This window comes from Canis lupus, chromosome 34, assembly GCF_048164855.1.
Source record: "Canis lupus baileyi chromosome 34, mCanLup2.hap1, whole genome shotgun sequence".
In the NCBI taxonomy this organism is placed as follows: Eukaryota; Metazoa; Chordata; class Mammalia; order Carnivora; family Canidae; genus Canis; species Canis lupus.
Genome location: NC_132871.1, coordinates 30229111 through 30253418, shown reverse-complemented (window position 1 = coordinate 30253418; position 24308 = coordinate 30229111). Strand labels below are relative to the sequence as shown.

Below are 24308 nucleotides of genomic sequence, written 5' to 3'. Positions count from 1 at the left end.
TGTGTTTGTGTATATGTGTATAATGGAATATTACTCAGCAATAAAAAGAATGAAGTCTTGCCATTTGCAATGACATGGACAGAGCTAGAGAGTATTATGCTAAGTGAGATAAGTCAGTCAGAGAAAGACAAATACCATATAGCTTCACTCATATGTGGATTTAAGAAATAAATAAATAAAACAAATGAACAAAGGGAAAAAATAAGAGACACAAATCAAGAAGCAGCCTCTTAACTATGGAGAACAAACTGATGGTTACTGGAGGGGAGGTGGGTGGGGATGGATTAAACCAATGATGGGTATTAAGGAGGGTCCTTGTGATGAGCCCTGGGTGTTTTATGTAGGTGATGAATCGGTAAATTCTACAGCTGAAAGAAAAAGGAAAAAGAGTATGAGGTTTTTGGCCAAGGTATGTCAAATGCTACCTGGGAGTTATGTAAAATGGTGCTTGAGGATTGGACGTTGACTTTGACCATTGGCTGTGATTATATCAAATAAGGTTTCCATATAATGGCAGGGGCTAAAGCCTGTTGAATTTAAGCAAAATTATGAGGTTAAGGATATGGGATATATAGACAGGGTTATACATAATTCTTTCCAGAAGTGTTGTATTAAAGGTGAGCAAGGTCTAGAGGAATAGCTGAAGAGGGATGTGGGGTCAAATTAGTTTATTTTATGATGATTCTTCATACAGCATCTTTGGTTTAATAGCGTTGACTTACTAGGGGAGAAAAAAATGATGCAGAACAGACAATTGCAATGCATAAGTGAAATCCTACATGAGAGCAGAGGGTGTTGGGCTCCCAGGACAGTCATCCATCGTAACACTTGGACTTGCAAATTTAGGCTTGGCAGTAATAGAAACAAGTAAGTTCATACATCCAACATGGCAGTAGGCACAGCACTCCTTCAAATATGTATATCTTTTCTGCTAAATGTAGAAGTGTCAGGATGGGCTAAGAGGAAAAAGTGTGGGGATGGCAGTCTGGGGAAAGAAAACAAGCTGCAAAAGTCTCCTGATAGATGGAGATTGATTTGATTAGGAACTGTTGCAGGATTGCAGCAAAGCACTGAAAGCCTACTTGTAGTGTGATGTGAGTTTATAGTGTAAAAATTAGAACAGCCCGTGTATTTGGAGTAGCAGGGAGCCCTTTCCAGTCATAGTCATCTGTTTGCTTGTAGGAATGGAATAGGGGAAAGTTTGGTACAGCTGCCATAACAAAATAATACAGACGGGGTTGCTTACATACAGAAATTTATTTTCTCACAGATTTTTAGAAGTTCAGAATCAATGTGTCAGCAGACTTTGTTTCATTCATTTCATTAGGTCTTTCTCTGTGGTGTATAGATGGCTGCCTTCTCTGTTTTCACCTGATCATTCCTCTGATTGTGTCATATTGTATTTATAACAATGCCTGTCATTTGGATTAGGGCCAATGTGTATGACCTCATTTTACCTTAATTACCTCTTTAAAAACTCTGTCTCCAAGTACAGCCACATTCTAAAATACTGGGGGTTAGGACTTCACATATGAATTTTGGGGGATGGTTGTGGCAAAATTCATAATAACAATCCATAACAACCAGTGCTGGAGTTTTATTTATTTGTTTGTTTGTTTATTCCTTTAAAAAATTTTTATTTTTGTTTTTTAAATTTAAATTCAATTAATTAACATATAGTGTATTATTAGTTTCAGAGGTGGAGTTCAGTGATTCATCAGTTGTACACTCAATGCTCATTACATCTTGTGTCCTCTTTAATGTCCATCACTCAGTTACCGTACCCCCCAACCCCCAGTGCTAGAGTTTTAAAAACTTAAATATATTGGAGTGAGAAAAGGAATATGTGAGACATGTGAAATCTTGTTCTCATATAACTTACTATTTAAGAAAGAGGAACAGCTAATAAACAAATTGAAAATCCAATTAATCTTTTACTATGTTTGGGGATCATAATACAAAGAAGAAAGATAAAATGTGTTAAGAAGTACAGAGTGACTACATTGTGTGTGTTATTTTATATAGGTTGATAGGAAAGCTCTCCAAGATTTGACATTTGAGCAGGAAGGAAGTAAGGTCTGAAGGAAGTAAGAGCAGGGAGCCCTGACCATGCCATGACAGAGAAAACAGCATATGCAAATACCCTGAGGCATTGTATATGTAAGGAACAGTCTGGAGACTCAAGTCCCTGCCAAAGAGAACAATTAGGAAAAGGGTCAGAGAGATATTCATCAGAGGATCAAATGATAGCTATACAAACATTTTGTTTTTGCCTTAAAAAATGAGGTATAACTTGTATTTGTGATTATTAAATATAAAATGCTATAATTTGTGATACAATCATTAATAATAAATGTATTTGTGATGCTCATCTTGTCCTCTGATGTCCTGAATACACACATACTGAATATATACTACTTTTGAAAGGATGGGCAAAGAAAATTCTCATTCTTTTCTCTCATTCTTTTGATGATGTTCATGATGATAATAATATTAATTACTATTACTACTGATTATAACTAATGTATATTGAGCCCTCCTAAGTGCTTGCATGCATTAGTTTATTCAATACTCATCATAGCCTGTGAGGTTATTATTGTACACATTTTCTGATTAGGAAACTGAGGCATAGATATAAGTAACTTGAATTAAGTCATACAATTAGTCAACATTGGAATTCGGATTCAACCCATGGCATTCTAACTCTGCACTACATAATTTTAGATCTTATGCTAAGGTGCCTCCTAACAGTCACATTTTATGATATGAGTTATTCAACTTTCCTTAGTTGAAATGCAAGTGAAGGCCTTTTTAAAAAAATTCTATTCCACTTTTTCCACATAGACATTCATTTGGCATCATTGTTGCTTCTTTCTCTCTTAGTATACATTCCTGTGTGTTTGTGATTTTTTTATAGTGGACCCATTGGTTTAGGCTATGGGTAGCTCATCTTGATCTTTTGATCTTCATTCATACATAGATCAGTCTTCCTGTCAAGCATACCTGTGGCTGATGCAGAGTATTTGTTTCAGTGCTTACACATTAGATTTATCAGTCCGTATAGCAAATTCTGCACATTTGTCCAGTCATCAGCTCACAGAAGCTCCTGCATAGCTATGTAAGACACTTGAAGTATGCTGGTGCCTGAGACTTCTAGGAGCACTAGCAGCAATCCTATACTAGCTCCCGGGATCCTTTGGCAGCCTGACATATAGCCTCACAAAGTAGATTGAATAAATTTGCACCTATTATGCAATTTTCTACAAAATAAAATATATGAGTACAGAAAAAAATATGTCTAGTAGCAACTAAAGTAGACTCTCCATGCAAGTGATAACCTCCTAATTCAAAAACAAACAAAAACCCTTTTTCTCCTTATTTAAAAACGTATTCACTAAATTCCTAAGCTCTATCTAGATGTTTTAAAATTTGAAATCTATTTTTGATCAATAAGAAAATGGTGCATATGTTTAAACAAAAATCCTGTAATAGGTCATAGAATATCTGTCTGATATGATTTGGTGGGCGAGAAGAAAAAGAAAGGCAATTGACTAGCAAGATGGTACTTGATGATTTTCTTTTAAAAGTATTGCTGCCTAAAAAAATAAAAGTATTCCCACCTAGAGAAATACTTTTAGAGAGAAATAACTGCTCAAAAGAGAGTGAAACAATTAGGAAAGGGGCTGTGTTTTCAGATAGAAGAGGCTGTAGTTTATGCAAGTTAGTCATGTTCCACATTGGTTTGGCAAGCCAGTGCTATTGCAGAACTTGGATTTGGTTTGAGAAATCGAGAAGTGTTTGCAAATAAGTAGAAGCTTATTGGAATAAAAACAGTATACAGATGCTGATTCTCTTAAATTAACGTGGGCCACCAACTGTGCTTATTTGGTTACTGTTAGTGTGTATATTATACCATCTTTTTGCTCAATCAGTTTTGTTCTTGTGAAGCGTATAAGAATATATGAGATTACTATTACACGAGTGCCAGCAGATAAAACTTATAAATGATAAAATTTAGTGTATTTTTAAGGTAGAGGTGTTCTCAAGGTAGAGATATACCTTGATATATATATATATATATAGAGAGAGAGAGAGAGAGAGAGACAGAGAGACAGAGAGACAGAGAGAGAAAGATATATAGAACTTGAAATATATGAGGAAAGACTGTTTTACGAATAAACAAAAATTAAAATAGTAGTGTAGTTTTATCACTTAAAATAGTTAGGAGACTTCCCTCAGTGCTAATGACTTGATATATAACTCTATCAGGCTATGAAATTAGAATAATTTGAATAATGCTTGAAATGGCAATAAGATATGGTTTTGACTTTTTATTATAACTAAAGTTAATATTAAATTCCGAATAACCTTAACTGTTAAGCTCTTATTAGGAAATGTCTTATCTTAGACATTTTTAATATTTAATATTAAGTGATTTCACATTTTTTATTATAATATTTTTTATATTTTCATTTAAAAATGTTCTCATACTTTATCTCACTTAAGCCTTACAATATTTTGTGAGGTGAATACGACAGGAAATATGTTACAAGTAAAGGCAGTGAAGCACAGAGCGGCAAAATGCCTACCCAGAGATATCTTTTCATTTGATGACAGAGCCAGGGATGATATTGGTTATGCCTTTTATTATAGATCTCTGTATAACATATAAGATATTTTATTATAGGATCTTTTATTTTAAGATATTCCTGTCCTAAATCTGGGGAATGGCCATTTGGTAACCATCAGTGTCATATATGCTTTTCTGTGGGACTTTTTTTCCACAATAAACTGAAGGGAACTACTTTATCATAGGACCAAAGAAAGAACATTTGACTTGAATTGTTTCATATCTCCTATTCAGTAAAGAATACACAAAGCAACAGGAAATATACATAGGCAATTATTCCCCTGTTATCAAGTTTAATGGTTGAGTTCCAATGTTTAGTTATACTATTTATGGAAAAATGGAGTTGAAGTGAAATAAAGGAGATAATTAACATGCCATTTTTTCAAGAAAAATAATAAGCAAACAGATAAACCCCAAATATCATGTATTCCCTAGATTTGCACATTTTGCACCTTTCTTTTATTAATCTTTGTATGCTAAATACATGTAAATTTAATGTAGATATTGAAAATACACTCTGTTCTGATTTTTTTCAACTGTCACTCTAAATTTTAATTCATTATGAGTCTGGGTAGGTTATAACAGGCAGCAGCATTTGTTTTGCTTTATGATCCAGAGTCAACTGCCATTAATTTAAAGAGCTGCCTCAGCAAATTGCACTTTGATGTTTTTGAGACAGGTATTTATGAAATATTCCAAGTATCTTTGTATTTAATAGCTCTTCTTCCCAATATCTTCCAACACTATGTTACTTATGTTATGTTACTTCCAGCTCACATCAGAAATTTTATATTTCAGTTGATATTATTTTATTTTATTTTTTTAGAGAGAGAGTGAGTGGGGGTGAGGGAGGGGCAGAGGGAGAGGGAAAGAGAATCCCAAGCAACCAACATGGGGCTCAGTCCCACCACCCTTGAGATCATGACGGGAGCTGAAATCAAGAGTTGGACACCCAACTGACTGAGCCACTCAGGAGCCCCACAATTGATATTATTTTATTTTATTTTTTATTTTTACTTTTTTGAAGATTTTATTTATTCACTTAACAGAGAGAGAAAGAGTGCAGGGGGAGCAGCAGAGAGAGGGAGTGGGAGAAGCAGGCTCCCCGCTGAGCAAGGAGCTGGATGGGGGACTCAATCCCAAGACCCCGGGATCATGATCTGAGCCTAAGGCAGACGCTTAACCTACTGAGCCACCCAGGCACCCTGATATTATTTTAAATGTAGCAAATGATATGAGAATATTTTTGGCTTGTTATATTTACAGTACATGGTTTAGCTATAAATTTATTGTAAATAAATTAATGAGGTAGCCATTACTCTTTATAGTATAAATTTTAAAAATATGTTTACATTGTTAATTCTACACTTCCTTTGAATATCTCTCAATAATTTTGCACTTATATTTTATGTTTTTTTTTTAGAATTTGTGCTTTGGTTATTTTAAGTCACTTTAATATTTTGTTTTCCTTCTGCTAATTTTTTTGAATGTGTAATATGTATTCTAAAATATACATTTGTTGTGGATATTTTCTTTGCAGACCAGGTGGGTTTTTACAGCTAAGTAACTGATGACTTATTTCATACATTAGTCCTTTTTGAGAATTTGAGAATTTTTGTTTGTTTCATGTTAATATTAATAATTATCTATTCTGCAGGATGTTTTACAAGCATTATTGTGGTTAGTCCTTATAGCAAATCTTTAGGTTTGGCATTTTAATTTTCATTTTATAGACAAGAAAACAGAGGCTTAAAAGGGCTCCCCAGAGGGGAGCCTGGGTGGCACACTCTGTTAAGTGTCTGACTCTGGTTCAGGTTGTAATCTTGTGGGGTGAGATCCAGCCTCACGTCGGGCTCTAGGCTCAGTATGGAGTCTGCTTGAGTTGAGGTTCTTTCTTTTTTTCTTTCTTTTTTTTTTTGATTTGCTTTCCTTTTTTTTTTTTTAAGATTTTATTTATTCATTCATTCATGAAAGACACACATAGAGAGAGACACAGAGACACAGGCAGAGGGAGAAGCAGGCTCCATGCAGGGAGCCCGATGTGGGACTTGATCCCGGGTCTCCAAGATCACGCCCTGGGCCAAAGGCAGGGGTTAAACCGCTGAGCCACCCAGGGATCCCTTGAGGTTCTTTCTCCATCTCCCTCTGCCCCTCCCATTCATGCTAGCTCTCTCAAATAAGTAAATAAATATTAAAAAAAAATTTTTAAAGAGTCCCACAGAAAGGTGAACAATGCAGGCCTATCTGTGTATAAAGGTCAGTTCTTAGCTACTATCATATATTGTATCCCAGGATGATTTCTGATTCTGCAGTATTGGCTCCTCAGAAGTGTTGAACCGGTAAATTCAGGGTTCCTCTATTTGACAATCTGGTGCTCTACAGAGTTTCATGATAGGACTTCTTAAGAAAAGAATACAATCTGAAGAAATCAAAGAGTTGTCAAGTGCCCAGCAGAGTAGTGACAGATCTGGGATTAGCTGTTAGAATTTTAGCCACCTGGCTTGCTTACAGTTTTCACTTATTTAGGTTTTTCATTCTGAATTTGAAGGCTGAGTGCTGATATAGATGGAAATATTAAATCTCATGTTATATCTCTTATGCAAAACAAACTATACAATAATGAAATTTTCTTTTCCTCCTCCTTTTTTTAATACAGTGGGATGCATCCTGCTTTTACATTGGAGCTCACCCCTGTGGCTTGGATTTATCACTGTAGCATCTGTGTCCAATCTATGTGTTAACTAGAAATCAAGGGAAGACATGAGGAGGTTTGTTTACTGCAAGGTGGTTCTAGCCACTTCACTGATGTGGGTTCTTGTTGACGTCTTCTTACTCCTGTACTTCAGTGAATGTAACAAATGTGATGACAAGAAGGAGAGATCCCTGTTACCTGCACTCAGGGGTAAGTGCTTATGAAGCAAATGTTGCTTTTATAGAGATGAGAGTTGTGGTGACTCTTGACAAAACATGAAACTTTGAAATAGGGAATTTTTTTTTAAGCTATTGAGTTAGAAGAGCATTTTGTCAGAACTTTAATGTCCATTTAACTGTGGGAAAGCTACTTTCTCAGCCTCAGGAGTCTTGTTGGAAGAAATGAGAAGAGTTAGCTAACCTCCAAGGTACCTTCCAATTTTAATAATTCCAGTGTTCGATGATGGTTCGGAAGGAACAATTTTGTGAACATTCAAACTGGACTGAATTTAAAGTTTAGGCTTCCAGAAGGAAAAGCCCTTGGAGGCTAAACACATAACATAAAAGGGAAAAGCTACTGAAGTGAGATAGAGGAGATGGTAGCAAAAGGTAAGGACACATGACACACCTACAGATTTCCAAAAACAATAAAACAAACTTTTTTTTTTAAAACAAACAACTTTTTAAACAAAACATATATTGATGGCCAGATTCAATCTATGGGCACCAGATTGATGCCTTTCTAATTTCAAGTACACAATTAACGTCACATTAGCTCACTATTATATCCTTCTTTATGGACCAGTTTCAATGACTACATAAGAAACCTAATGATTTTTAAAGTGGTGATTTTTTTAAGTCAAGTTACAGGGATTCATTTTCTGCAGTTATTCCAAATAACTTTCTCTATGCTTTTTGTTAACAACTTCTAGATTTATTAAAATATTTCCATAATACTCCTAGTATAGGGGTGCTTCTAACATACTTAGGATGCTTGAAATTAGTTTTATTATCATTATATTAAATATTGTTTTTCTTGAAATCTAGTTTATATTAATTCTCTACTTAGCAAAAGTTTTTTTTTTTTAATAAATATAACAAAAGACAAGCTTTGAGACCCATTTGGAATGTTTGTACCTTTTGAAAAAGAGAATCTAAATTACTGACATGAGGACATGAGTTTTGCCTTTGTTTAATGAATGTAGTCTACTTTTAATGCTACAGATATTTTTGAGGTTATTCATTAATCAAAGTATGTGAATAAACATAATTTCATTGATACTATTTGGTTATATGAGGCTTAGGAAACACAGAAGAGCGTTTCCAAAAATTAGTTTTGTTAAAAGAGTATTTTCAACTTTTCTTTCACTTTAGATTGCAGTAATGCTCTTGCTCAATTGAAGAAATTCTATCTTCCTCTTTTTCAAAATGAGTTTGACTCACTGTAATTTTTGACTGGCAAAAAAAATTGAAAGTACATTGGAAGTGACTGAGCCTAGACCCATTTAGGTAGTTTATATGCATATTTTATGCCTTTATGCTAGAATTATTCAAAGAGGAGAACTTTATGAGTCTATCGGTTTTTGATAGATGAACATGGGGATTGATATGCTCATCTTTGGTTAAAATCCCAGAGAAAAATCCTCCTTCTCTACTTCTTTGTTAAATCAGTTGAGCTGCTGCTTGGCTGAAAGTGGAAATGTGTTTTGGTGGATCTCATCAGTTTGGAATGATCACTTTGTCATTTGTTGAATAGAGCCATCTAGATTGGTCACAAAAATATGTCATCGTCTGATTCAGCAAAACTATGACAGCTTATTCTGCAAGTACAAAAAAGTACAGCTTTGCTGATTTAAGTCCTTAATGCTCAGTCTTAAATCTCAAAATGTGAAATTTAATGATGCAAGGCAAAACAAGTAATTTTTTCTCATACTTAAGTTGTAAAATTAAACTGTATTCTCCTTATTTTTAAGACTTGTTTAATGTTGTACATTAATATTTGTCTTGAGCATATGGAAATGACTTTAGGGTTTTAATTGTATTTTCTATTGTTATTTATTATTTTAGAATATTAACTTTATTTAGGAATGGTGCCACACATTTAATATTTTATATACAGGCAGGTGATGCTGTGTAAACTGTACTTGACTGAAAATTTCATGTTCTCCTTAAAACTGGCTTTTTGACTTAAAAAAAGTTGATCCTTCTGGTCTTATGTGTCTCCATTATTTAAAAAAAAAAAAGGTTTGGAGTAGGTGGTTTCTCAGATCTCTTTTAGTCCTAAATTTTAAACAGTTTTAAGTACCCAGAATGAGCATACACTATGAATTAATTTTTGAGATACACTTATTTATTTATCAATTCCTCAATTATTTAAGTACCATTAAATCAACATTTTGTACACCTTAAACTTACATAATGTTCTGCATCAATTATATCTAGAAAAAGAAAAGAAAGGAAAGGAAGAGAAAAGAACATAGCTCAGAGATGGACAACGGAAAGGAAAGTACTAGAATTTTTATGAAATAACAGATTACGGGATACTTCTGAATGAGAAAGCTGCAGAGCTCTTATAAAATTAGAGTAATTAAGACTGTAGTATTGGTACAAGGGGTCACAATGGGTAGACAAATTACTTAATAGAATAGCATAGAGACTCTAGAACTCTAGAAGTAGACTTACACATGTTGGACATTCAGAATATGGCAGGAGTGCTGCAGATCAGTGTGGGGAGAGAAGATTTCTTCAATAAATGGATCTGGAAATAAGATGGTAATCCATGTGGAAAATATGAAGTTGGATGCCTAACTCATGTAATAAATCAAGATAAACTTTGGATTTATTAAAGTCAACAATAAAACTAGAATTTTTAGTTGAAAAAAATTAATTTCTTTCAGAAGTGTTCTATAGTTTTTAGGGTATAGTCCTTTACCTCTTTGGTTAGATTTATTCCTAGGTATCTTATGCTTTTGGGTGCAATTGTCAATGGGATTGACTCCTTAATTTCTCTTTCTTCAGTCTCATTGTTAGTGTATAGAAATGCCACTGATTTCTGGGCATTGATTTTGTATCCTGCCACACTGCCGAATTGCTGTATGAGTTCTAGCAATCTTGGGGTGGAGACTTTTGGGTTTTCTATGTAGAGTATCATGTCATCGGCGAAGAGGGAGAGTTTGACTTCTTCTTTGCCAATTTGAATGCCTTTAATGTCTTTTTGTTGTGTGATTGCTGAGGCTAGGACTTCCAGTACTATGTTGAATAGCAGTGGTGAGAGTGGACATCCCTGTCTTGTTCCTGATCTTAGGGGAAAGGCTCCCAGTGCTTCCCCATTGAGAATTATATTTGCTGTGGGCTTTTCGTAGATGGCTTTTAAGATGTTGATGTCTTCTATCCCTACACTCAGAAGAGTTTTGATCAGGAATGGACGCTGTATTTTGTCAAATGCTTTCTCTGCATCTATTGAGAGGATCATATGGTTCTTGGTTTTTCTCTTGCTGATATGATGAATCACATTGATTGTTTTACGAGTGTTGAACCAGCCTTGTGTCCCGGGAATAAATCCTACTTGGTCATGGTGAATAATTTTCTTAATGTACTGTTGGATCCTATTGGCTAGTATCTTGTTGAGAATTTTTGCATCCATGTTCATCAGGGATATTGGTCTATAATTCTCCTTTTTGGTGGGGTCTTTGTCTGGTTTTGGAATTAAGGTGATGCTGGCCTCATAGAACGAATTTGGAAGTACTCCATCTCTTTCTACCTTTCCAAACAGCTTTAGTAGAATAGGTATGGTTTCTTCTTTAAACGTTTGATAGAATTCCCCTGGGAGGCCATCTGGCCCTGGACCTTTGTGTATTGGGAGGTTTTTGATGACTGCTTCAATTTCCTCCCTGGTTATTGGCCTGTTCAGATTTTCTATTTCTTCCTGTTCCAGTTTTGGTAGTTTGCGGATTCCTCAAAGAGTTAAAAATAGACCTGCCCTACGACCCAGCAATTGCACTGCTGGGGATTTACCCCAAAGATACAGATGCAATGAAATGCAGGGACACCTGCACCTTGATGTTTCTAACAGCAATGTCCACAATAGCCAAACTGTGGAAGGAGGCTCGGTGTCCATCGAAAGATGAATGGATAAAGAAGATGTGGTTTATGTATACAATGGAATATTACTCAGCCATTAGAGATGCCAAATACCCACCATTTGCTTCAACGAGGATGGAACTGGAGGGTATTATGCTGAGTGAAATAAGTCAATCGGAGAAGGACAAACATTAGATGTTCTCATTCATTTGGGGAATATAAATAATAGTGAAAGGGAATAGAGGGCAAGGGAGACGAAATGGATAAGAAATATTAGAAAGGGAGACAGAACATGGAAGACTCCTAACTCTGGGAAACGAACTAGGGGTGGTGGAAGGGGAGGAGGGCGGGGGGTGGGGGTGACTGGGTGACGGGCACTGAGGGGGTCACTTGACAGGATGAGCACTGGGTGTTATTCTGTATGTTGGCAAATTGAACACCAATAAAAAATAAATTTATTATTAAAAAAGAAAGAAAAAAATAAGCATTTATAAGACCTTGAATTAAGGAAAAATTCTAAAATACTACACAAAAAACATTGAACATAAAAGGAAATATGGATAAATTTGACCATATTAAAGTTGAGAAAGTTGTTTCATTAAAATATACCTTAAAAGAGTAGTTACAAACTGTAGATGTTAAAAGAAATATATATATACACACACTATTATTAATAAAAAAAAAAAAGTGCAAATAACCCAATAGGAAGAAATGTGTGATAGGAATGAATAGATAGTTCTTAGAAAAGGAAACACATATAGCAACAAAAACTTATGAAGGAAAAATTAACATCAATAGTGATCAGAGAAACAGACCAAAGCTATCAGGACATATTTATATCCATTTAATTGGCAAAAATTAAATTTACTGATAATACCAAGTGTCAGAAGGGATGCATCTCACACTTTTAAAAGATTGATTGATTGATTGATTGATTTGAGAGAGAGAATGAGAGAGTGAGGAGTGAGGACAAGGTAGGGAGGAGCAGAGGGAGAGGGAGAGACAAATCCTAAGTAGACTTTGCGCTAAGTGTGGAGCCTGACGCAGGGGATCAGATCATGACCTGAGTCGAAACCAAGAGTCAGTCACTTAACTGACTGACCCACCCAGATCTCCACATTTTTATAATAATTTTAGTTAGCAGTGCCTTATTCCTGAAATCTGAACATTCACATATAACCCATCACTCATAGTCATACACTCAAAATTTCTTCCACATAGACAAATATTTCATAGTACTACTGTTTATAAAAATAAAACTGAAAATAATCTGTAGACCTATCAGTTAGAAAGCTGATGAATGAACTGTGATATTTCAGTATAAGAGAATAGTATATGTTAGTTAAAATGAATATATGAATGAAGTTTGATAATATAATAGTTATATCCCTCAAAGATGATAAATAACATGATATAGTTTGAAAAACTAAAAGCAACTAAAATTTAAAAATAGACATTTTAAGAATATAGAGATGCAACAAGACTATATAAAGCAAGCAAGATCAATTATGATAATGGAATTTAGGGTGTTTATTGTCATGTGTTAAGTGAGGTAGGTGCATGAACTGGGGATGAATATTTTGACTAAATATGGGGCATTAGTAGTGTCCTAGTTTGTTTTTTATGTGGGTTTGATTTGTTATTGTATTTCATGGGTAATTAAATGAATAAGATCCACTGAATGGATTTAAAAACTGGGAAGCCACCGAATGGATTTCAAAGACAGCAGACACAATCACATTTGTCTTAGGAAAAGATCACTATGGATTCAGTGTGGAGAATGGATTGAAGAAGAGCCATTCTCTTTAGGGAGGCTGAGTAGGAAGGCATGGTAGTGTCCCATGAATTCAGTGTAGGCGGTGATGCCTACTTAGAGCGGAGGAGTGGTCGTGAGGTGTGATGGAAGTGGGTAAAATGAAAAGATATTTGAAATATGGGAGCTGGATGCATGTCTGGCTCTGGCAGGTGTAGGATACGGGAATGTCAAGGAAGTCTTGGGTTTCTGAGGGCGTTATTTGGTTCAATGTCCTGAGAGGGGAATAATGTAGGAGGAGATGATTTGAGGGTGGACATAGAGTTTATTTTAGACATGTTGAATTTTAGACACCTGCTAGGCAACTGAATGGTATTGTTCAGTAGGAAGTTGGCTGCATTATTAAATTCCAAATGTCAAACTTAACCATCACTTCTATCGAATTTTTTTCTAAAATGGATTACATTTTTCTATTTTATTGAAGAATGAAGCATATGCAATATAATTAAATCTTTGTTACTGAGTCAGAATTATAATTTTCACATATCAATTATTGAATAATGCTGTTTTTAAAAAAGATTATTTCAGAGATTTTATGGGAGCATGTAGGCCTGTTTCAATATTAAATGCAGACATATAAATCCTTTTTATTTTCCTATTTTCTAAATGATTTCTTTTTGGTAACATAAGTACTTGTTAGGGGAGCATGTTAACTTTTTCATTCTACTCTGGGGCCACTTAGAATTAAAATGCACTGAAGGATATTTCTAACTCCTAACTGGTATGGAATGCTAACTAGTGATCCTCCCAAGCTGGAACAATTAGATATTTGAACGAAGAGGTATTTAAAACGACCAGTGTTTCTGCAGTCCATCTAGAAACACTTTGGACAAATTTGAAGTTGTGTGGTAGGTTTGCATCAGCATTCTACCGTAGTGGATCCTACTCCTGGCTGACCCACTAAGGGCCTATGGTTGAGGGCAAGTTAATTAATCTTTCTGGGCTTCAGTTGCCATCTGTCGAATGAAATGAATATGAGTCATGATTTTTAAAAATCCTGGTCTTCAAAAGAATGATTGTATGTTCTATGAAACTATGACAAGTAATCTCTTTCACTATCTAACTTTGGCCAATCCATAAATAATGCATGGTCTGAGATGAGAAGTAGCGACATGGAAGTGATATGATGGAAGGATTTTGCTTAGAAACCCCAAAGAGGGGGGCACATGGGTGGCTCAGTCGGTTAAGTGTTGGACTCCTGATTTCAGCTCAGGTCATAATCTCAGGGGTCATGAGATTGAGCTTGTGTTGGGCTTCACACTCAGGGGGGAGTGCTCAAGATTTTACAAAAAGGGGGTGGGTATCTAAGTAGGAATTGTTGCTTATATGTAAACAAAGATAAGTACATAGCCAGTAATGATCATAGTAACAATAATTATAAGATGTTAACTATTCTAAATTATTTCCAAATGTTAACTCATTAATTTTTTACCAAAAAAAAATCTGTGAAGTATTCTTTTTTTAATATGAAGAAACGAAACGAAACGAAACGAAACGAAAAGAAAGGATGAAGAAACTGAGTCAGAGTGAGCGTATGGGAAAAACACTCCTGTGTTTTCCTTTACTCATACATACCACTCATAGTGGTACCACTAACACCAGATGTGTGGGCTCTTTTCCACAGGAAGCAATTGTCTATATCAGCTGAGTGTCTCATAATTCTGAGACTATCTACTCAGTGTTAACATCCGATCTCACAAGATAAGGGCTCCGTCCCATAGGACTGCCACGCTTCAGATAACTAAGGCAAGGCCCAGATTGTCACTTGTACTTCTGACTCACCAGCTACAAATTGGAGTTTCCTTCATCCTCTTTAATATTGATTTTCTAGACTGTCTCACAGAAATCAGGGAAATGTGTACTTACATTTATCAGTTTATTACAAAAAATGTAATAAAGGACATGAACAAGGAACCAGATGAAGAGATGCATAGGCTGAAGTTGAGAAGGATCCCAAAGGAAGGAGCTTCTGTCCCGACTGGAGTTGGGTGTGCCACCTCCTGTCAGGTAGATGTGTTCACCAAACCAGAAGCTCTCTGATCCCCATACTTCTGGGATTTTTATGGAGGCCACATCACAAAGAAATGATCAGTCATTAACTTAATCTCCAGCCTCTCTCCCCTTCCCAGAGGATAGGAGTGAGGCTGAAAGTTACAAGCTTATAATCATGGTGTGGTGTTTCTGATGACCAGCTCCCAGCAAAGAGCCATTTAGGAGCCCACCGAGAGTTGCCTCATTAGAACAAAAGACACTCCTTTTTTTCTATTTTATTTTTTAAATTCAAATTCAAATTAGCATTTAGCAGAGTATTGGTTTCAGGAGTAGAATTTAGTGATGCATCACTTACATAACCCCCAAAGCCCATTCCAACAAGTGCCCTCCTTAATACTCATCACCTATTTACCCCATCTTCCCACCCACCTCCCTTCCATCAACCCTCCCTTACAACAGACACTTCTATCAATTGTAAGTGATTTAGGAGTTCCGTGTCAAAGACCAAATATTAGAGCAAGAGATGCTCCTAGTGGTCTTATCACTTAGGAAATTACAAGGGTTAGAGATGCTCTCTGCTAGGAACTGGAGGCAGAGACTGCATATGTATAGTTATACGTATAAAATTTCTTTTTTTCCATGGTGAGGTTAAGGGGGAGGGCCAGAATTTTCACAACCAGTAGAGTAGGATTTCGTTATTAAGGTGTTAGTTATTAACACTTTAATCTTTAATTAAGTAAAGAATTTCGTTATCAATAAATGTCAGTTTGTACTAGAGTTCAGGTATCATGCTTTCATCTGGCTACCAGTATGGAGTACATATGCTAAAAACTTGCAATGACTGTTTTGTCCTCACTCAGCGCACTGTGGACACCCGCCAGGTCTCCCTGGTTAGTAGGATGTATAAATTCCAGTCAGGAAAATATTTCCTAGAGATCCTCTGATTTCGGATCATTAATAGAGCAGTATCACCTTACCTGGCATTTTAAGGTTTTGAAAAGTTACTGTTAACCACTTGTGTCCCCTTAAGACCTTCTCACTGCTGCTCTGATTTGAGGGAAGTCAAGAAAAGGAATGGAATTGCTGACCAGTAACCCAATTTTATACTTCTGTGTTTCCCTTCATCCCACCTGGGAGAGTAACTGAGTTCCTCCCCCTTCATAAACCCAAGGACACAGGTCGCCTTATTCTCTTGGAATCTTGACAGTGGACTATTGCATCAGCCTTTCCTTTATTTCTTTCTAGATGATCTCCTCATAACATTAACACCTACCCATGCAGTCATTTATTAAACACTGAATGTTTGTTGATTTTGTTTGATTAACCTTTGGTGCTTCAGAGAAGAGTTCCTGTGTGCAAGTGTGAGGGAAGTCTGAAAACTGGTGAGGTAAAGTATTAAAACTAACATCAAATTTCCCTTAATATTATTATTTTTTAAATATGGTGTCATGTATTGGGGGTAGGGTAGATGAATGTGATTGATTAAAATGTGTTGTTGTCAGTATTGGAATTGCCCTTAATAAATTAGGATGACAGGGACGCCGGGTGGCTCAGCGGTTGAGCGTCTGCCTTCAGCCCAGGTCGTGACCGTGGAGTCCCAGGATTGAGTCCTGCATCGGGCTCCCTGCATGGAGCCTGCTTCTCCCTCTGCCTGTGTCTCTGGCTCTCTGGCTCTGTCTTTCATGAATAAATAAATAAATTCTTAAAAATAATAATAAATAAATTAGGATAACCACTGGAACTTTCAGGCGACAATATTTATAGTCATTCCAAAAGTAAGGCATATAGACACAGTTTGGATGGAGAACATAGATTTCCCAGAAAATTTTCAATCAAATTTATAAATAGTGTTCAAAAATCTACAGGCCTTATAAAATTATGACCTTTGATATTTGCTTTGGACTTCTTTATCCACAAGTCACTCTGATCCCTCTGCCGGTCCACATAGACATATTAATGTTAGGAATGAAAATAAATTGTTATAAGGAGCAATGATTAAGTTCACTGTGTCAGATGTTTTATATATACTGTTTTGATGAATTCTCAACATAGCATTGGGACAGGTATTATTATCCTCATTTTCATATGTGACACTGAGGCCTACAAAGGCAGATTAAATTCCCCGAGATTGAATAACCAGTAAGAGGGAAGAAAGAGCTCACAAACTGGTTTGTCAGACTTCTGAACCCAGACTTTGAGTCAGATTCCCAGCCGTCCAATGAGGTGCGCCCAGACTCGTTTTAGGCAAAAACAGTCTTAAGATTTATATGCTAATTTATGAAATATTTACACAACTAGGGATGTTTCTGGAGTACATAGGAGATGGCCACTGACCCTGCGTAAAAAATACCTTATTTAATATACTTAAGAGAACAGTATCCTGACAGGCTCCCCTTGCCTTATTTCAGGCTTCGGCGGTCTTGTGCCTCTTGAACCCCTGCAGCGGGGAGGCCTTCTGTGGCACTTTCCCCGGCAGCTCTCTTGGGGCCAAGCTCTGAAGTCTTAGAACAAATAGTTAAAAGTCCTGAACAGCAGTGAAGCGTTATTTTTTTCCCCCAAACTTAATAGGACCAATTGATACAATTCTTTAATCCATTTATTAAAGTGAGGATATGAGAGAGCAGTGAATCGGTGGATTGAAGCAGAATCAGACATAAAGGGAATGTCTAGATTTTAGGTTGAAAGTTGGAATAGAGACAAATTTAAAGGACCTTCTCTAGAAAATGGGGAACCGCTGAAAGTTTCTGGAAAAGGAAAGGTGTGTTGATCGTCAGCTGAGGTTTAGAAGGAGAATGCAATGCTGTTAGTTATACGTGCAAGACATTTTTATCTTTATATAAATAAAGACTCAGACATTAGCGTTTTATTCATTCATTAGAACTACTTGAGTTTAATGGTAAGTAAATGGAATATTAAGTCATTTAAATTGTTCACTTTGCAAATTAGTTGGTAGGAACAAGAATGTTTTCCGTTTCCGAATTTAGATGTTGTTTTAGGAAGTTCACTGGTCAAAATCTTTACTAATTTAGTATTAAATAAGCTGAAACAATTCTTTCAGGGAACACTGGAATCCTTGATTTGCATCAGAGCAGGGGACAGGAAGATAAAGAAGCCACTCTTGTTTTCATGTTGAGCAAGGGAGAAAGGGATTCAGAATCGTGTGAATGAAATGTCAGCCTATCAAGACTGTACTATCAGGAAGACAGAGAATATGTGATATTAGAAGAAAAAAAATGAATAAGACTAGTTATCTGTCTTTCGAGGGCAATTCCATAAAGACTTGAATTGATTTAATAGAGGGCAAAATTATATACCAAAAATTATATACCAAATAGCCCACCAACACGGTGGGGATGGGCAAATTTGATCTCTAACCACTGGAAACCATTTTTGCTGAAGGGCTATGTTTCAGCAGAAAGATAACAGCTAAGTAGAATTTTTTTCAGTTTTGTCCTCTTCTATCCTTAGCACCTGAAACATTGCCTGGCTCATAGTGGGTGTTGAGTGAATAATTATTAAGTGAATGAAAGAATGCCTGACATGCTTGATACTTCCCAAGGGTTCTCATGGATATAGAATGTTCAGTTTAACTTGATGCTTAACGATATTTGAAATAATTATCATGGCAAAATTATTTTTACTTTTATTGTTTATATACTTAGTCTAAACTATTTCTTTTATCCTTTATTGGTGCATATAATATGCTTTGCAGCCCAAATGAACACATTGATAGCCAGGGGACTATCTTTTTCCTTCCGAATCTAGCCTGTGTTACCCTGTGTGTACTGTCTCTGTGAGGCAGACTACACCTGCGCAGTCCACTTCCTCACTCTAGATGCAGACAGCGACTGATCTGGTTTTGTGACTATTGCTTAGTTTTACTTATTCAAGAAAATCTGATGAATGAAGACGAACAGTATGAACTCCTCTGTATCTGGCTACTTTCGCTCAGCATAAGGGTTTTGAGATTAATCCAAGCTATTAATTGTTTCAATGGTTATTGCTGAGAAGTATCCTGTCACTTACTGTACAGACTACAGTTTGTTTACTCTTTCACCTGATGATGGGCATTTGGGTTTGTTCCACGGCTGTTATGAATAAAGCTGCTGCATTTGTACAAGGATCCTTGTGTGGACATATGTTTTCACAACTCTTGGGTAAATATCAAGTAGTGGTAGTGCTGAGTCATATGCTAAGTGTATTCTAATTTGGTAAAATAATGCCAGTTTATTTTTTTAGGTTGTTAAACTATTTGCTATTCCCATCAGTGACATAAGAGATATCTGGCCAAAAAACTTCATAGACAGTGCTTTCAATTTTAGCTATTTCAGTAAACTTGTGATAATATCTCATTTGATATAATTTTTGTGGCCGAGTAACTAGTGTTACTGAGTAACTTTGCATTTTTTCTTGCCAGTCTCTTTTATGAAATATCTATCAAATTATTTTGCCTATTTTGTACTTGAGTTGTTTGTGGCTTTTTAAAATTATTTAAAAGGTATCTTTCAGAGAACAGAGATTTTTAACTTTGATGAAGTCTGGTGTATCATTTTTATTATTTTTATTGTTCTTTTTGTATCCTACCTAAGAAATTTTTGCCTATGCCAAGGCCATGATGACTTTTTTTAATCTCTCTGTTTTTCTTATATGATTTATGGTTTTAGCCTTTAAGCTTTGAGTTAATTTTTGTGTACGGTGTGGAGAGTCAAGATTACTTTTTTCCTAAAATAAAAACCCAGCTGTTCTTGAAATATTTGTTTTTTGAAGATAAAAAAGGCATGGATTTTAGAAAGAAGCATGATATTTTCATGTAATATTCCTCAGTATATACCTATATACTTTCCTATTTCTTACATGAATGATTCAATTATGAATATTTGAGTTCACTTTCTAGCATTCACTGGATATTATATGTAAAGCATGTAAATTTTGTTATATAACTTGAAAAGTACCCAAATGTTACTAACCAAATCTTTAAACGTTTTGTTTTGAAGGCAAATGAAAATCTAACATGAAACTATGTTTTAAAATAGTACTATTTTTTTCTATAATAAAATCAATAAGTATTTATTGTAGAAAACATTTAAATACAAATAAAAATAAAGAAGAAAAATAACCAAGAATTCAACCCAGAAATTGGCATCATAAAACAAAATTTAATATTTTTATTTTTTTGATTAACATAGCATAAGCATTTTGTTCTGCATGAAATATTTATTCAAAGCATGATTTTAATGGCTGCATAAATTTTATCATATATATATATACTAAAATTCATAATTAAGTACTTTTTATTACATTTTTGTAAATTACTTCTAATTTTTTTTTACCACAAAGTAATGTCATAAAATATTTTTAGGAAGTTTGAGAATATTGAAAATGTTGCTGATTACATTCTTAGGCTAGATTCATGGTTATGGAATTTACCTTTTTAAAGGCATACATACTTTTAAAAGGCTCTTCATAGATATATCTAATGACTTCCTGGAAAGACACTCTTCACATCTCATTGTCAGCGTATGAAAACACTTATGTCACCACAATATTTATAATTTTAATTAGAGTACTTTCTTTTTTTTAAGATTTATTTATTTATTTGAGAGAGGGAGAGTGTGAGAAAACAGGGAGGATGGGCAGAGGAATAGAGAAACTGAGAGTATCTTGAGCAGCCCCCTGCTGAGCATGGAGCCCAGGGGACGTGGGGCTCCATCTCGGACCCTGAGATCATGAACTCAGCTGAAATCAAGAGTCAGACACTTACCTGACTGATCACCCAGCACCCCTAATTAAAGTACTATCTAATCACAATTTTTTAAAGGATTCCCCTTTTATTGCACTTACATTTAAATTTTACCATTAAGCACTGAGTATAAGTATGATGTACAGATTTTTGAAATGAAGATAAATGAATGTTGGCTTAAAAATGTGATATATAAGCCACTGTAGATATATTCAACAATGACAAAATCTAGGTAGTGGTGAAATTCTGTCTCTGTACTGTGACACAGTTAGTGGTACAAGTAAACTCTATGGAGACAGGAAGAAAAATAAAAAAAACTTTGGGCTGCATTTGGAGGAAAAATTTGTTCAGGAGAGGTCTTTGTAATCACCAGTTCTTTTAAGTTTTTCTGTTTTTAAACTTGTTTTTACATTGAGTGATCTGATTTATATGTATTTTATGTTTTGTATAGGAATGAGGATGTATTATTTTCAGTAATTACTTGTGATTTATCTTTCCCCTCATTACCGATTCGTAATGTTAAAATGAACATGTGAGGGGCACCTGGGTGGCTCAGTCAGTTAAACGTCTGCCTTCCACTCAGGTCATGATCTCAGGGGGAGCCTGCTTCTCTCTCTCCATCCCTCCCCTGCTTGTGCTCTCTCTCTCGCTTTCTCTAATAAAAAATAAAATCTTTAAAAAAAAAAGAACATGTGGAGAATCGTTCTATTTACCAAGGTCTTCATATCTACATGTTTATTTGATTCCATTGATTTGTCTTCTAAATCATATCTCAGAGCTAAGCTATTTTGATTATTTAACTTTCTGTTATCTGATGAAACACTTGACAAGTTTGCAGACAGCTTTACTGAGGAGAATGAGAACACTGCAGTTCCAATCTTGGCTTTGCCAGTCAGTGTGTTCTCCATTCTATCTTGACCTGTAAAATGAGAGGCTTGGTGCAGACCTATTATTTTTCTGTATTTGAGAATCAGTTTTTTTTCATGATAACAAAGGGAAATAGTATGTTACAACTGAATCTTACCATATTTAAATATAAAAAGGTATGATAAGTAAAATGAGGCTGTGGAAATATATAGAATATGCATCTAAAAGCTCTATTTGGCATTACTATTACCAACATCCTGTATCTTTTTTGTTTTACACTTTTTGTAAATATATTCATATGTATTTTCTTATAGGTCTGTCATACTGATTCCATTATGTTAGTACAATAAGTGGGGATATAATATAAAATATTATAATGGCAAGAACATTGATGTTATGGTTTTAAGATCTGGATTACATTATGGTTCTGTACTTAACCAAAAATGTGATCCAGATAGAATTCACTTCTCTCTTTTAAGGATTAAATAGGTATGTTAAACAAATTTCTTTAAGAATCATAAAAGGCTCTACAGTGAGACATTAGTACACAATATTTACATGGAGTTATTAGCTCTAAAAACAAAACCTTGTTCCTTTAAGTAAAAATGCTTTTCAAATATTGTTATTATTAAAAATCACTTATATATAATATATGATTCCTTCTCTGGAAGGTTATTCTTTCACGTTACAGTAACACATAATATTTATTTTAAAAATGTTTTTTAAATGTAGAAGAATATCAGAAAGGATATGAAAAACACCTACAAGTTAGACACATACAATTTTAATTAAAGTTTCGGTTTATTTCTTTATATTTCTAATGGGGATCTTATTTCATATATCCTGCTTTAGTATATATAAATATATATATTTAAATTCATTTTGCCAACATATAGTATAACGCCCAATGCTCTCTCAATTTATATTTTGCATAGTTATCTGCATCATCAAATATTCCTTAAAACAATTTTATTGGCTGTACATTATTCTAATATATCATAATTTGTTGTTATATATTTCATTATTAATGCACCTATTCTGAGCATGCCTAATTCTACCTATTATTTATTATATGAGCTGTGAACTAGATCTCAAAAGATTAGATTCCAGGAGGTGAGAAATTGTTCTTGAGGAAATTGGCACTCTTGTTGAATTGGAAGGATTGTGTGCATTAACATCTTCACCATCATTAGAGCTACCATTTATTGTCTCCTTTATGCCAAGCCTTACACTCCCAGTACCATGTGCCATGTCATTAACTCTTCAGATATCTCTATGGAGAAGTTAAGAGAGAATTATCTTTTTTTTTTTTTTTTTTTTGTTCACAGTGTCTTTGAATAAACTCTCTTAAATACAGACCACACCAGTCAGGTTCTTTCTACAGTGACTTCATCAAAAATGCTTTTATGAACACCACTCCATGAAGTCTCCATCTTGCTAAATCCAAATGCCACTTCTCAGCCTTTATATTCTTGACTGTGAGTAATATCTGAAACAGTTCATCATTTCTACCTCCTGTAATACTTTGTTCTTATCTTAAAGGCTATCACACTCTCCTGAGTTTTTCCCTTGCTGAGTGCTCCTTCTCAAACTCCTTTACAAGCTCTTTCTCTCAACTTACCTGTGAGTGTTGACCTAGCCTGGGAGGTGGGATTCAATTAATTTATCTCTTCTTTATTATGCTTACTCCTTTAGCAATCTCATCTAATCTGATTTCTTTGCTTTATGGCCCATCTTATAATTTTACAACTTCCAAATTCATATATCCATCTCACACTTTTCACCTATTTTTTAGACATTTATGACAAAAGCTTACTTGATATAAGTCTGTTGGATTCTGAGAGATATCTCAGACTTACTTACTGAGTTTAAAATGTGTACTTCTGATCTTGACTTACTTACTGATTTTAAAATGTGTACTTCTGATCTTCCCTCACAAGCTTCTCTACCTATAGTCTTCTCTTTCAGTTTTTAGCAGCCTCAACACTCCAGTTGCTTAAACCAAAAATCTTAATCATCCATAATTTTTCTCTTTCTCCCACATTCCGTTTTAGCAGGTCCTATTTATTCTTCCTTCAAATATATTCAGAATTCAAACACTTCTCACCAATTCACTGACTTCCCTGCTTCTATCCTTATTCACCTTTCATCTATTCTCAGCAGACCAGCTAGAATGATATATTTTTTTAGTTTTATCATTTTTTAAAATATTTATTTATTTATTTATTTATTTATTTATTTATTTATTTATTTATGAGAGATACACAGTGAGAGAGGCAGAGACACAGGCAGAGGGAGAAGCAGGCTCAATGCAGAACTCGATCCCAGGACTCTGGGATCATGACTTGAGCCAAAGGCAGATGCTCAACCACTGAGCCACCCAGGTGCCCCTAGAATGATTCTTTTAAAACCTAAATCACATCATGCCATTCCTATGCCAATGGCTCTCTGGCATTCAGAGTAAAAATGGCCTAACCAAGTTCTATAACTCCTGT

The 24308-nt window shown here is 35.0% G+C and overlaps 1 protein-coding gene across 4 annotated transcripts in view; it reads left to right on the top strand.

The window, feature by feature from the left end:
• Positions 1–24308, top strand: part of GALNT13 (polypeptide N-acetylgalactosaminyltransferase 13) — a 542562-nt gene that overhangs the window by 103765 nt on the left and 414489 nt on the right. For all 4 annotated transcript variants that reach the window (XM_072811435.1, XM_072811433.1, XM_072811434.1 and 1 more), the window contains one exon: positions 7287–7532. In XM_072811435.1, coding sequence (XP_072667536.1) covers positions 7391–7532 — 142 coding nt within the window. In that variant the 5' untranslated portion in view covers positions 7287–7390. The remainder of the gene's footprint in view (positions 1–7286; positions 7533–24308) is intronic.